The sequence below is a fragment of the Aspergillus eucalypticola genome (assembly GCF_003184535.1).
Source record: "Aspergillus eucalypticola CBS 122712 chromosome Unknown BO83scaffold_12, whole genome shotgun sequence".
Lineage (NCBI taxonomy): Eukaryota > Fungi > Ascomycota > Eurotiomycetes > Eurotiales > Aspergillaceae > Aspergillus > Aspergillus eucalypticola.
This window is the reverse complement of record NW_020290286.1, coordinates 611,805-625,517: the sequence shown is the minus strand read 5'-3', so window position 1 is coordinate 625,517 and position 13,713 is coordinate 611,805. Positions and strand designations below refer to the sequence as shown.

At 47.1% G+C, this 13,713-nt stretch overlaps 7 protein-coding genes across 7 annotated transcripts; 3 read left to right on the top strand and 4 right to left on the bottom strand.

Moving 5' to 3' along the window:
* Window positions 1–713: 713 nt before the first annotated feature.
* BO83DRAFT_361031 (uncharacterized protein) lies at window positions 714–1,306 on the bottom strand (the record flags this gene model as incomplete). The annotated part of the gene is made up of 2 exons (XM_025529439.1): window positions 946–1,306; window positions 714–874 (listed from the first exon to the last, which is right to left on the bottom strand). The coding sequence occupies exons 1-2, from the start codon at window positions 1,058–1,060 to the stop codon at window positions 714–716; spliced, it is 276 nt and encodes a 91-aa protein (XP_025388259.1). The 5' UTR covers window positions 1,061–1,306.
* A 471-nt stretch (window positions 1,307–1,777) lies between these two features.
* Window positions 1,778–3,839, bottom strand: BO83DRAFT_378504 (pantothenate transporter). The gene is made up of 4 exons (XM_025531272.1): window positions 3,155–3,839; window positions 2,883–3,097; window positions 2,655–2,831; window positions 1,778–2,604 (listed from the first exon to the last, which is right to left on the bottom strand). Exons 1-4 carry the CDS (start codon window positions 3,556–3,558, stop codon window positions 1,946–1,948), a joined length of 1,455 nt encoding a protein of 484 aa, XP_025388258.1. The 5' UTR covers window positions 3,559–3,839; the 3' UTR covers window positions 1,778–1,945.
* Window positions 3,840–4,157: 318 nt separating this feature from the next.
* Window positions 4,158–4,499, bottom strand: BO83DRAFT_312539 (uncharacterized protein; the record flags this gene model as incomplete). Its single annotated transcript, XM_025527522.1, has 1 exon — window positions 4,158–4,499. One exon carries the CDS (start codon window positions 4,497–4,499, stop codon window positions 4,158–4,160), a length of 342 nt encoding a protein of 113 aa, XP_025388257.1.
* Window positions 4,500–6,218: 1,719 nt separating this feature from the next.
* BO83DRAFT_408271 (uncharacterized protein) lies at window positions 6,219–7,529 on the top strand (the record flags this gene model as incomplete). The annotated part of the gene is made up of 1 exon (XM_025534025.1): window positions 6,219–7,529. The coding sequence occupies one exon, from the start codon at window positions 6,219–6,221 to the stop codon at window positions 7,527–7,529; it is 1,311 nt and encodes a 436-aa protein (XP_025388256.1).
* Window positions 7,530–9,219: 1,690 nt separating this feature from the next.
* BO83DRAFT_427101 (uncharacterized protein) lies at window positions 9,220–10,243 on the top strand (the record flags this gene model as incomplete). The annotated part of the gene is made up of 3 exons (XM_025535323.1): window positions 9,220–9,596; window positions 9,673–9,904; window positions 9,965–10,243. The coding sequence occupies 3 exons, from the start codon at window positions 9,220–9,222 to the stop codon at window positions 10,241–10,243; spliced, it is 888 nt and encodes a 295-aa protein (XP_025388255.1).
* Window positions 10,244–11,003: 760 nt separating this feature from the next.
* BO83DRAFT_445327 (aldo/keto reductase family protein) lies at window positions 11,004–12,346 on the top strand (the record flags this gene model as incomplete). The annotated part of the gene is made up of 2 exons (XM_025536542.1): window positions 11,004–11,708; window positions 11,807–12,346. The coding sequence occupies 2 exons, from the start codon at window positions 11,004–11,006 to the stop codon at window positions 12,095–12,097; spliced, it is 996 nt and encodes a 331-aa protein (XP_025388254.1). The 3' UTR covers window positions 12,098–12,346.
* On the bottom strand, window positions 12,206–13,269 carry BO83DRAFT_378502 (EXPERA domain-containing protein). Its single transcript, XM_025531271.1, has 4 exons — window positions 13,043–13,269; window positions 12,822–12,985; window positions 12,530–12,764; window positions 12,206–12,474 (listed from the first exon to the last, which is right to left on the bottom strand). Exons 1-4 carry the CDS (start codon window positions 13,251–13,253, stop codon window positions 12,392–12,394), a joined length of 693 nt encoding a protein of 230 aa, XP_025388253.1. The 5' UTR covers window positions 13,254–13,269; the 3' UTR covers window positions 12,206–12,391.
* Window positions 13,270–13,713: the final 444 nt, after the last annotated feature.

The window sequence follows — 13,713 nt, the reverse complement described above, 5'->3', positions numbered from 1 at the left end:
AGCAGAGTATGACTTTGCTATCACCAACATCCAGCTCAGTCGATACTGATGATGACTTCCAGAGAAAGCGACGCGACCGCTTCATTTTCTAGTGCCTTAGTTAATTGAACCCACCTTGCCCTATCTCATATTTGGCCTGGTATTTAATATTATTGCTGCTCGATGATACTTCTGGTCTCACACATTCACTCGTTATACTGTTATATATTTCTCCGAACTCCGCCGTGGAACGGAATTTGAGAGCGAATGGCGACAAGTGCTACTGTTCGACAACCTACAGACACCCCTGCAATATTTGGACTTGATGCCCGTACTAGTAACTTAAGCGGATCCAACGTTACACTTATTACTTTATGACCATGGGCCCATGCATGCACTTAGTTGGCTGTTACACAGCGAGGGACGCGCGAGACTACAATTGAATAAAGTTTGGTAGTCCAACTGCATACTAATCTTTCATTGAAACTAATCCAACCAGTTGCCATCAAACGGTCTCACCACAAATTATAATATTCCTAATGGGGTATAGCTTCGCTCTACCTGCCTCCAGAAGCAGCCACTCGATCCTGAGGCGGGGTATGGGGATTTCCCCAGGCTGAGCCATGTGATACCTACCCTACACTGGATGCATTGAAACGAATAAGTTCATGATTATGGCGTTATGATCATTAAAATATCAAGAATGTACATGATAATATTGATGATTCCACCTCCTACGCCTCAAACCCAATTCCCGGCCCATGGTGCGGAGACCTCAACGCACGGTCATATTCTCTGTCAGCGCGGAAATCGTCCCGGGCGATCTGCTCCTCGTTGGGGTGGGGGTGGGTATGCTTGTTCTGAGGGGGGTGAGAGCGGTGGGTGTGCTCGTGGCCTGGTCCTATGTGTCAGTCACCAATGTCTAGCATGATGCTAGATGATAAAGCTAGGAGATGGCAAACGAACCTTCGCGACCGATGGTGGGAGGATGCTCAGGTGCTTCTTCGTGCTTGTTCTCGGTCTTGTCCTTGTGGTGGTGAAGATGAAGAGCGTCTTCGGCCTTGTGGATGAAACCCGACATGATTGATGGTGGATGAGAGTATTTCCGGTTATGAAGGTCTGGTTTTGACTCGAGGATGATAATCAAAAAGGAGACTGCTTCTCTCTTTCGAGGAAAGTGGTAAGCCTTATAAAGGCAGCAGGAGATTGAATGACGTCGAATTAGGTGATTGCGTGGCTAAGCGTGGCATCCAAGATGGGCTGATTTGATAACTTCCAGTTTCCTTCCTATGCATGCATGGCCGGGGCTAGTTTGACGTCATCGCGGAGATGGACGGGCTGATTGGAGCAACATCAACTGGAATGTAGATCACTAGATAAGCCTTGTCTGGCGACTCGGAACGAGCGGCACGTCTCCATCTCAGTTGTACTACGAATGCATGTGAGTTTCATTATGAGAAATAGGTTATATGTTTAGGGTTACTGTGATCGGGGCTGAACGGCTGTACTGTCCGAGGCGTGGTAGCATGCTGAGCCATATCCATCACATGAAGGGTCATCGGAATCTAGCTTTAATTATAAATCTGTCCGCGGGGACGAAATGGTTATTGAAAAATCCCACGGTCGCAGGCTATTGTAAGGCTGGGTCAAAGTAGCCCAGGACATAATGTCTTACCGAATACGGAAACCCGAGCGATCTAGAGGTCTACCCCGCGCCCATGAGATTTTCTTATGCCCTACTTTAGAAGCTCCCTCAAATGCAGATAAGTAACAGGATATGGCATCCGAGGTGATGGCATTGTGAATTTTAGATGACGGACAAATATCATCCCTGAGGATTGACACAGCCTTGAAAACATTTCAGTCTGTTCTTGGCCAAGTAACGAAACAAGCACATCCAGTTTCTCTCAAACTACAGAAGCAGAATCAAATAGACTAAGCCATGTGTCTGATTTCTGCTGAATGGCTACACACCGCCCCCAGTGTTACGCACGGTTATCGCAGTGCTTCCATATTTTCCCGGCTCATTATTTCGGGAAATAACCGGCTCTTCTTCGAGTAATCTAGCAGCACGGGTTCTTCCAATAATTCCTCTAGCGGTGTCCCTTTTTTCAAGGTAAGCAATGAGGCCAATAACTGGGAGAGTTAAAATTCCCGTCACCAAGCTCGCAATATACCCTTTCCTGAAGTTGGGCGCATCGGTTACTGGATAGAAGACCAACGGCCACCAGGTCACAAAAGCAAAGTCAAAGGAGTTCATGAATCCAGTTGTGATGGCACGCAGCTGGAGGTCATGGCCTGTAACGTCAGCCATCCACGAATACCAGACAGCTTGAGGTGCGTATGTTGTGCCGAGTAAATAGAAGGCAACAAAATAGCCAGCGTCCGTGGAAGGGGTCGAGACAAGGATAGCCGAGCCGATGACAAAAGTCAGACCGATGGCGATTGAGACCTCCCATCTCGATTGTAGCTTGTCTGAAATCGCTGCATACACAACTATACCCACAACGGCAGTCGCATGGATAACGGTAGGATAGGTGTTTTGCTGGACGACCGTGTACCCCCGTGAGGCTAGCCAGTAGGCCATGACGTTGTTTCCTAGCATTTGCACACAAACTGAATACACTGACTGGATATTAGCTCAGTGACTGGAAGACAATTCTCTCTCGACCTACACATGAAAACAAACGGCAGGAGCCAGAATTGCCAGCTCAGCAACACGCGCTTGAAGACCGTGGTATCCCAGGACTTCTTGGAGATGGTACCCAGCCGAGTTGCTGCATGTTCCTTCTGCTCATCGGTAAGATACCAGGCCGCACGGTGTGATGGAAGGTCCGGAATGAAGACCCAACCTACGGCGATGTTAGTATTGTTCTCTTATCGAGACAAAGAACGAGCCATACCGAAGAGTGCCACTGGGATAGTCATCACTGAGACGATGATGAATATCCACTTCCATGCAGGCAGGCCACCTTTACCCGCCAGTGTCTCTAACAGACCGGCTTGAATCCAGCCACCGGACAGTGTCCCCAATTGGCCGAATACGCAGAATACCGCTGCCCGCATCCCGAGCTCAGACTTCTTGTACCACGAGGCTAGGATAAATTGTGCACCAACGCTATTACAAGTTAGTGTCGGCCAGCTCAATCACATGCAAAGTAGATTAGGCGATTACTATGCGATGGCCGAGAACCCTCCTTCGATCGCATTCAACAGAATGACCTGCCAGGCCCGAGTCATCTTGTATGTGATTAAGGTCAAGACACTCCAGGTAACATTGGCAGTAACAAAGACATATTTCGGTCGCACCACTGTGAGAAGGCTTGTACCGGGCATTTGGCAGACAGCATAGACTACCAGGTACGCGGTGCTCATGTAGTTGTATTCTTTCCCCTCGAACCCGAGGGCCTCTCGCATACCGCTGATGTAGGCCGAGGAATAGCTAGACCGTGTCACACCAAAAAGGAACCAAATAAGGGAAAAATAAGGGAGCAGAGTAACATCCAGCTTGGCAAGCAGTGCCCGATCCTTGGGATCCTGACCCCAAAGCCAGGTCGCAAGTCTGGTCATGAAGGCCATGTTGATCAGCGCTTATTTAGCTGAGGCGAATCAATACTATCACTTGGAAGTAGTATGGCTATGCCTTATGCTAACATGAGCGTGAGTTTGAGACGATGAGAGTTGCAAAGTGCCAGATATTCTGCCGCTTGTCGCACAGGCGTCAGCTAGGAGATATCCCCAATGCCCCGACAGCAGAAGCACCAGAAACCAAAATGAAGCCTTATCTTGCAGAAACAAGAGATGCTGATGAGTTAGCAGGCTAGATCTCGGCGATGGTGAAAGACCGCCTGTGAATGGTGAGATCTCCTGCCGATAAGCAAAAGAAGGATAATGTGATCGTCGGTGAGGGGAACCAGAAATCCTGCAGTCGGCCCGCGTGACTTTAGTGAATTGTCTTTGAGGCTCCAAGGCCACGGAAAATGTCATTCAGTACAGGTAAATCCCTGGATGCAGATGGAATAACATTGCACCTATACTTCTATGATCGATATCCACAAAAGGATGTTCCGTAAAAAGTCGTCCCATTGGCGTCGAGAATCTCTCAGTATGGGTACATACATGTCTTCCATCCCAGACGGAGCACCATAGCTTCTTTTGCATGCCCAACACAGAACATATTAAACCCGGCCAACTGTACCTCCAGTGCTAATTCTCTCACCATACAAAAACAAAGGCTGCTTGTTACTGAACTTTGAGATATCGCCCAGTACCTCGGCAGCTTCAGGGCCTTGAAATGCCTGCTTCGCTGCATGGTCGTCCTCGTAGAAGAGCACACATCCGAAGAAGTAAGGAATTCGGTCTTCAGTGACACCCGGACCATACTTCACGACAGTCCAGCCATGTAATCCATATTTTCTCCAAAGTCGATCGACAAGTGGCAAATGATGCGAGAGATAGTACTCAAGGTCGTACTTTGCATCGGCTTCGTTGGGATAGAGGACAGTCACGGTATACACCATTGTTTCGATGGCTGACTGGCTAAGGGCTCATTCAAGTGATGGCATAAATGGAGGCAGATGGTACGTAGGGTTGGTGGAGGAAAAGCAATTCACCGAACGCAAAAGAGGGCTCCATTGGTAAAAATATAGGTATGTTCTTGTGAGATGGTTCAACTCGCAACCACTGACCTCAGAATGATCGATGTTTGAGTTCACTGATATTAGCGTTATCAATTGGTAAACTGTAAACTCTATACGGACGGAAGCTCGTGATGGGACCTACCCAGGGCCTGGACAAAAGCTTGCCTTCTTGGTTCGACTTTCTTGGTTCCGTGGTCATTACTAATAAATGCGGTTGCTTCGCAAAGATCCAGCAGCTATAGTTCGTGTCCTAAATCGCCCAAGGATCCGAAATCCGAATGGAATACCTTCCCAATAGATTATGCAATAGATTGCGTTGCAATGTTCCGCAATTGCGGCAACGACTATTCGCCGAAACGTTAAAGCCCGCAAAGTGTACCGGATATCATCATGTGTCTCAGTTGTTACAGCCATTCAAATCGCAACAAAGCTTCGTCAAAGCTTTGATTGATAAAGCCAGAAGAGATGACTATATTGAGTCTAATCTCGTGATAAAATTGTTTGACAACGCAAACGGATGGAGTCAGATGACTGCCTGTCAACCAAATAAACCTAAACCTTTGGAAGTCCGGTTATACTGGTGTGCAGACATGTTTGTAGCAAATTCTATTCAATGAAGATCCATTATGACTATCATCTATACTCGCTTGTATGGAAAAATATTGTACTGTTGGGCCATTGGGCTCGTTATCTGCCGTTCACCGTATCGAAACCTGGTTTTGCATATTTCTTGTTCCTATATAGAAGTACTCATTCGTGCCTTCGAAGACATGGAGAATTGCAAGAGACGCTTGTAGTCACATATACCAAAAGGGAAATAGGAAAGGTATTACCCAAACACTAAGAATTGTCTGAGCATTTATGTTTGACGAGATTACCATGATATATCAACCTTATTCGCATAAACTCTCGGAAATGGCCTCCAAGTCCCTTATCTGTTGTTCATGATACCCGTTAGATCCTCTTTGTCAGTCCTTAACATACGGTCCCTGAGATCACAAGTCTTTGTATAGCCAATCGATTTTGCGAGCCTTTGTCTGCTTAAGCCCATGTTTGTATTCATGGTGTTCCTTGTAAAGGGCTCCAAGAAATTCAACAGTAAATTATGGTAGAGGAACATTATGAAGTGATAACAGTCTACATCTTATACAAAAGATATTTATTTCTTTCTGGCAATAGGCGCACGATAGTGTGTAAAGATGGTACATGCCACTACATGTTTGGTACGACAAATGTATCTACAGCCTAAACTTCCGATAATATAGAATAAGAAATAAATACAAGAAAGCATAACAGGGGTGTTATGCATTCGTAGAGTTCTCCCCAGCTTAGAACTAGCCGGAGTCTTCCAATCACTTCGACTAAAAACACTCCACCACAAAGGAACAAGGGTCAAAAGACATTCTGCTTTGACTCCAGAATATAAAGTCTATAATACTGAGGAGATGATAAGTTAAATAGAATAATATGACCACGACTTTGCTGAATAGATGTACCTTCGATTGTTACGTGTTATATTCAATATCGCTTTCTCCATTGCAAGCCCAGATATCTTCCACTCTGCTTCACGCCCATCCAATCGCCACAAACAACACCAAAATGAATCCATTCGATGAGCTTCCATGTGAGATTCTATCCACAATCATCACGGAAGCCGCGGACTGGGTGGCCCTCGAAAGCCTTTTGCAAGTCTCTCCGCGGGTACGAAGACTCTTTGCCGGAGATGGCGAGACCCCCGGGGATCGTGAAGCCATTCATATAGTCAAATCCATGTTGACAGCAAATCCAATGATGCATCACGACCTGCACGGCCTGTTTTGCCAGTGTATTGCACTGCGCCAGTCCTCGTTAGCAGTTACTAGTCTCGAGCAGTTCAGGTCAGGGGACTACGATCAGTTGTCTGTGGTCTTCAGTTCATCCATATCACAAGCTTCGCTACGAGAGATGGTACATGTCGCAGCTAACATCCAACGGCTTGCGTGCGCTTGCTTGACCACGTTCCTGAGCAGGATTCGGGGGATAAAACCGAGGTGCCACATGCCAACTGGCAGTGAAGTACAATACGAGCCGCGCGAAGCAGGCCCTCCCTCGTGGATTGAGGAGTTTCGAGTGTATCGCGCGCTGTGGCATTTCCAGTTCTACTCTGACCTTTTGAATGCGGCTGAACGACTGATGTTTCCGCAGGAAGATCTCGAACTCTTGCGGACGAAACCCCTCGTCTGGAATAATCCGTCAGAAACATTGGGGTCTGAACTACTTCCAGTAAATGAATGGCTGTGGGGTATGTTCTCTGAGAGAAAAGATTCCTTTACCGATATTCCAGCGGTGAAGAGATTCCCCAGTAGCTATCCAGCATACGTGGATCCTCTCCCTGATCCTTCACAATTGCAGGATGAATATTCGGTCTGGGCCCCTCCAGCTCTTCCTATAGACAAGGGCACAAACGACATTTGGCGCCAGGGATCCGGAATGGTCAACAGAAGATCGGGGTCGACCGGATTTTACCCTTACTGTGTGAATATTAACATGAGTACACCATCAACACGTCGGATGCACTACTGTTTCGCTGATTCACCAATTTACCGCGAGATTGGTTTGAATATATGGGATAGATGGCGGTTATATTGCCTTGGCATCTGGTATGCCTGTAATCCTGATGAGCTCCGATGGGAATACCTAGGTCCAGATGGATCCCTTGTCCCAGAGGGCTGCTTTCCAGAGCATAGCTTGATCGACATTAATTACCGGTTGTCCTTCTTTATCAAGCCCAGAGTGCGGGAAAGGGAGGAATTTTGTGAGAAATGGTCCAGGGAGAAACACGGTTTACTAGAGACAAGCAGAGCCGAGGAGACAAGCAAAGTCGAGAGGAGGATAAGGCGGGAAACGCAAAGCATGCCAAATTGGTCTTGAATTGCCCCGACAAGTTCAAACCAGATATCAGCTTAGATCTCGCTAATTAGTTCAAAACAAAAAATTGTCCGATCTACATAAGACCACAATTCCAGTAAGGATAGAAATCCTGATTCAATAGAATTAGCTTTTACATTGATCGACGTCATATCATATTTCCTATAACCCGGCGCATTCAAGTGCGGCCAGTAGAGCACCTGAGATTGAGTGGGCATGCCCTTCAATGAATTCCTCCTTACCATTCCAAATAGGCCAAATTTCATGTTGTGACTAAAGATATAGATCGTAAGTCAGGATGGCCAAGGTTGTCTTTTCGATCTCAAACAACCCAAGATTCGGGGTCACCGGCGAAGCAACACTGGGCGATCCGGGCTTAAAGTGAAGGAAAAGCATGGAATACTCTTGATCGCAATGGAAAGCCCAGTCAGTTTACCCAAAGAATTACAGGCAACTCTGCACTGTACCACCAAATGCGATCCTGCTGCTCAAAAAGTTGAAAAAATTTGTTTCGAGCGGAACGGCCGTCGCAATTACACCCAGCTCGGTGATTCCAGTCGATATCAAAAGCCTCATTAAGGTTGCTCATCCTGTTTTAGAGAACTACGATGTAGAATTGAATTTGATATTGGCTTGGAAGGTACGCGTGTGCAGAACCAGTGAGCAATACTTTTCTAACATCAGTAGGTCGCCTGAGGCAAAGTGGAGGTATGGAAGGACTTCACGGCATAATTGTGGGGTTTCCTCAGCAGAGTACTTCGTAAAGCTTGGAAATAAAGCTATGCAATATTTTGGAAGCCTTGCCGGGGTTATTCAGTCTGGCGAAGAAGGTAATCAAGGCACAGCCGCTTGCGAAGCTACAGAAAAGATTCCCTTGAAGTAATGGCGGGGTTGGTTCAGCTGTGACGGCGCTCAGTACAGGAGTGGGTCTCTCTGAGGTGAAAAAGTAAATGACAAAATAGACTTCATAACAAGGAAGAAATGAGAAGGAGAAGAGCCAAACCGTTGCCGAATGGGAGCTTCGAAGACCGAGGTATCTTGCAATGAACGAAACCAGCATCTACGTCCACATTAGTGGTGCAACAGAATACCTTCAAGGCTTTCCTTCCGTTCTCATATAATCCCACCCAGTTATATAAAGCTATATTATGAACATTAGATCCAAGTCACTCATGAGCAATCAAATTCCGGTATAAAGTGAGACTGATAGTTGCCCTATTAGGCGAGTTCCGGGGTTAAGGCTTTTCACACTGACATATCTCGCCTCTCGTGAGAGTAACGCGAATTGTATTCCACAATCACCTACATATTTCGGGTATTCACGATCCAGGGTTGAGACAAATCATGCCCTCCGCAATAGATGGCCAAGCTTCTTTATTTCTAATTTCATCTGGCTACATCCTTATGGAAAAAAGGGTGTCCCCGTTCAGAGGGCGGGGTTTTAACTAATGCAGATAACCAGTTTTACATGAATTCCTCCTATGTCATGGAGATAAGTGTATACTATCATGCTCTATTTTCACTGTAGTAAGGTCTACCACTTTGGCTTGTAATAGCCTCACTATCAGATAATAGTCGCTTTTTCTTCTCTATCAAGGGCTTGGCCTTGCAGAACACTTTCAAATCACTCCAAAAAGATCCCTACAGTCACTGTCATACAAATCGCTGTACCTGTTCCTGATCAGCACACATCATGTCGGTCGTTGGTCCCAATGCCAAGGCTCACAAAGACCTAATCAAGTGCCTGGAGAAGAAACAGGCTATCATGGAACGTCTGGCGGAAATCAAAGAAAGAGTGACAAACCTACCGTCGTCCTACTTGAGTCAAGCATTTCAAGAGCATATCGGTATCGTGCTTACATATTATGATCTTAGGGACCATTTCGGTACCAGCGACAAAGTGTACTTTATACCATACGCAGGACGCCTCTTCCCGACCATTCCATGGGACGAGGCAGAGCTATTTGACTTTGATCCCAGCCCACGAAGAGAGACATATCACATCCATAGAAATCTGGACAAAATACTCGCCTATCTTACACCGGTTAAGGAAATATGGACAGAGCGGAAGTAAGTAGAGAGATACATAGACATTCTGAGTTATCAGGATACGTCCTGACTGAAGCACTGTTGTGTCCGGTACTAGGTTCTTCGGGGACAACGTGCAGGTTGGCGAGGACTTCCGCGATTTCTACCACTGGTATGTCGTCAAGGAAGCCGATGCACAGGGAGATTCGGAGAAAACACATTGTACTCTCAGGGTCTTGCAGTACACGGAGCCAGAGGAACTTCTCATGCGGAGTGAGGTCCTTAGCGCTGTGACATACATGATGCACAAATTGATGTACAAGTGCTACAAAGATCAAACCATCTTTCCGGTAAGTGGTTCAATTGGTTTAACCTATTGTGACAGTCACTTATTGGATAACTTGTCATAGGTTCTCATCACTTCGATCTTCCCATCAAAAGTCCGTATCTTACAGGTATATTTTGATGGGGAAGATCTCCATTTTTCCAAGACTCATATCTACGATCTTAGAGAAAATCATCATCACACGTATACTCTTCTTGCTCGGTGGGGGTATCCTATTCCGTGTGGAGACCTCAAAACTGTCAACATTAGGGGGAGAAAACTAAGCGCTGCTGTAATGGAGCAGGTGGAGGACTGGAAGGAGGAGCAAGAAGCTATGAATATGGACGATTCGCCCGACAAGTGACAGTTGTATCGTTTCGAGATAATCATTGCACTCAACGTTTTGTGTTGCTGTTTCACTTTAGTGGTTACCCTAAGAGTGCATCCATCCACAGTTTGCAGAACAAAGCGGCTAGTTGTCTGGAAAATTTCTTTTTCAATCTATTGACGGTGCTGACGGTCATAGCCTCCAATAGGCGGATCTTGCATGAGTATGATGATACTATATCCGAGAATTCTATTCAACCTTAGCACGGCCCCAATCTACCCGATGTAGAAAGATAGCCAAACCCCCAAGAAAATATTGATATCAGCGAGGCACAAGCATTTTGTTCCAAAAGAAGTACAATCGCACCCAATAAAGTACAGACCCCGAGGCATAAAGCCCTTTTATCCACCTCGGTTCAATCCAGCCAGCGTCTCCGGTACCGCAAAATACCGATGAAACTGTCCCCTAGTATCATACCCCCCTTTCAGCCTCGTAAGACGTTCCTACCTCCTACTCGACGACCTGCATCCCTCAAAACAAATGCTTTTCCAGGTGAATCATATTTCTTGGCTCGCAAACCATAACGGATGTAAAGTTAATTCCACCTTTAAGTCCGATGACGGGCGTGCGGAGTAAGCTCTCGATCTCCGAAGCCCTCGAGGCTATATCCCCCACTCGTCCATTCCCCTACTGACTGGCCTTCACCATGAGAAGAATGTATACTTGCTTCATTCACACACACACTCCCCTCCAATAGCCTGAATTCTCACAACTTGTATTATCCAATTCACACACAATGCCACTCCCCAAACCCCTCCCCATTACCGGCTTCGGCCTCCTAGGCATGACATGGCGCCCCAGCCCAACCCCAGACGAACAAGCCTTCAGCGCCATGAAAGCAGCCATCTCCCATGGCGCCACTATCTGGTCCTCATCCTCCGTCTACGGCATGCCCCCTCAGCCCCCCACAGCAGGCCTACACCTCTTGCGCCGCTACTTCGACAAGTACCCCGAGGACGCCGAAAAGGTGACTCTCTTCATCCGGGCCTGCTTAGACCCGGAAACCTTATGCCCGACATGCACACGCGCAGGCGTCCGTGCTAGCTTCGACGAGTGTAGAAATGTCCTCGGCGACGCCAAAAAGATAGATATTTTTGGGCCAGCGCGCATGGATAAGAAAGTGCCTGTGGAAGAAACGCTAGGGGCGTTGGGCGAGTTGATGGATGAGGGATTGATCGGGGGAGTTGGGTTGTCGGAAGTGGGTGCAACTACTATCCGCAAGGCGCACGCGGTGTGTCCGTTGAGTGTGATCGAGGTGGAGTTTTCGTTGTGGAGTACGGATATCTTGGAGAATGGGGTTGCGGTAGCTTGTAAGGAGCTGGATGTACCGATTTTGACATATGCGCCGCTGGGGTATGGGTTTCTTACCGGGCAGGTGAAGAAATTAGAGGATATCCCGAAGGGGGATATTAGGCATTGGTTTGGGAGGTTCCAGCCTGAGGTTAGACACACCCCCCTCAGCCTGTTCCTTTTGCTATCTATTGTGCAGGGGTTTGATACAAAACATGAGTTCGGTTATGCTAACCGACTTTTGTGAAGAACTTCCCCAAGAACCTCGAATTGGTGGACAGAATCAACGACTTCGCCAAGCAGCGCGGCGTCACTCCCGCCCAGTTAGCCCTCGCCTGGATCCGCGCTCACTCTAACTCTGGGCCCTACGGAACTATCATCCCCATCCCTGGCGCAACGGCGGCTCCTCGTGTCGAAGAGAACTGCACCGCGGTTCCGCTGGCAGCTGAGGAGAAAGAGCAGCTAGATGTGATTCTAAAATCGTTTGATGTTGTGGGTGAGCGACAGGTCGTGGGGATGAGCTCTGAGTTGTGGGGTTGAAAGACATCGGGGGGATGACTAGTACTCACAGTCTGCATTTTGGAGCGCCCATACTTAGGAAGCTTGGGTAGTAGCGCTTTGATGTATTTATAGTAGTACATCCTGTGTTCGAATGATAGTATGCAGACAATGAATCTGGCATTTCTGAACCACCCAGTTCTATCGTCTTATCTATCTCATCTATTCTGAAAATGGCGCGCCATGAACCATGAACCAATCCCGGTTTTCTACAAATTCAATGCAATGCACATGACTCAGACTCACACCCAAGGACCCTTCGAATCCAGTACATCTCTAATTGTTCTTCCGCTTCCGATCCATTTCGCTCAACCTCTTCATACCACGCGTGATCTCCACCGCACTTTCGTACGCAAGATCTACACTTTGATTAGCGACTTCAAACCCCACCCAGCAAGGCATAGATAAACTCACAAGTACCAGCAGCAAGCCAGATAAAGTTCATGAAAAAGTAATAGAACCAGAAATAGTAGCCTTCAGGACGACAAAAGGACACTCCATGGTAATAGAGGTCGAACATGCTCGTAGCGTAATAAAGCACATCTCCGTAGACCTGTCCTACGGAGACGATGAGCTGCAAGACATATCGGGCTGGATGCTGCCTGGCGATGCAGTATGCGATAGTAAATGCGAGAGGGCCCCAGCAGAACTGTATGTATTTGTCAGAGGTGAGTTGATTCGGTGTTATGATATGGGATAGACTTACAGCGGTGACAGCCTCCATGGAAACGAGGAATGAATCCGAGGTGAGATAGCGTGAGTCGGAAAGGGAATATTCCTTCCAGAGCTGGCCGAATAAAGTGTGCGAGCCGGCTAGGGTCTTGTGGTAGACCACGAAGTAACTTTCGAAGAATAGATGTATGCATCCCGCTGTTTCATCCCTCGTTAGTAAGTATTCCAAAAATAAGCAAAGACGATACCACTTACTAAAGCACATCCAAATGAACGCAAACTGGTCGGATCGAGACACCAAGTTTCGCGGACGGCAGATGTAGGCAGATGCGATACCCAGCACCAAAGCCCATAGCACAGCAAACTGAGCAACCAGCGATAGAGCCGAGCTCTCGTTGGCTACATAATGCGGCAGATATACCGAAGACGGATAGTAACTGTGAATGACATCTGTAACATTGTACATTTTGCTTGAGTTTTTGTAGTGTTGTCTGCAGCCAGTAGCAGTTCACACAGATGGCTTTATACTATGAAGCCTATAGTGTGTGTACGGGCGGAACGCGCGGACTCCGAGAAACGGCTCGGGATCTCCGCCTGTTCGCTGACACCACTCTATTAACTACTACCCCTATCCCTTGCACGCTATTGCTAATACCTTGCATGCTTAGTGGAGTGTTCTTGGCTTACTGGCTTGGTTCGTTCAGGTACCGTTGGCCAAGAATAGAATTAAACTCAATCCATGGTTGGAGTTAGCTGCAGCATTAGGCGTCCTCGACGAGTTTAGCTCTTTGCAAGTGCTAACTCTGCGTGTGAACATTAGCTAGAAATTTGTCTTATTGAAATACGACGGGAAGTACAGTTATCCCGGGTTTCTTCTCATCAGAAAGAAGAAATAGTTGTTACAGTGTTTCAGAATATGAACTTGA

Bases quoted from the DNA above. Each gene is read 5' to 3' on its own strand.
- BO83DRAFT_378502 (XM_025531271.1), bottom strand. From the start codon at position 13,253: ATGTACAATGTTACAGATGTCATTCACAGTTACTATCCGTCTTCGGTA. The intron at 12,765-12,821 runs GTAAGTCTATCC...AAATACATACAG, and splicing joins CCATGGAGGCTGTCACCGCT to TTCTGCTGGGGCCCTCTCGC. The intron at 12,475-12,529 runs GTGAGTTTATCT...ATCAAAGTGTAG, and splicing joins CTGGCTTGCTGCTGGTACTT to ATCTTGCGTACGAAAGTGCG.
- BO83DRAFT_378504 (XM_025531272.1), bottom strand. From the start codon at position 3,558: ATGGCCTTCATGACCAGACTTGCGACCTGGCTTTGGGGTCAGGATCCC. The intron at 3,098-3,154 runs GTAATCGCCTAA...AACTTGTAATAG, and splicing joins GGGTTCTCGGCCATCGCATA to CGTTGGTGCACAATTTATCC. The intron at 2,605-2,654 runs GTAGGTCGAGAG...ATATCCAGTCAG, and splicing joins CCTGCCGTTTGTTTTCATGT to TGTATTCAGTTTGTGTGCAA.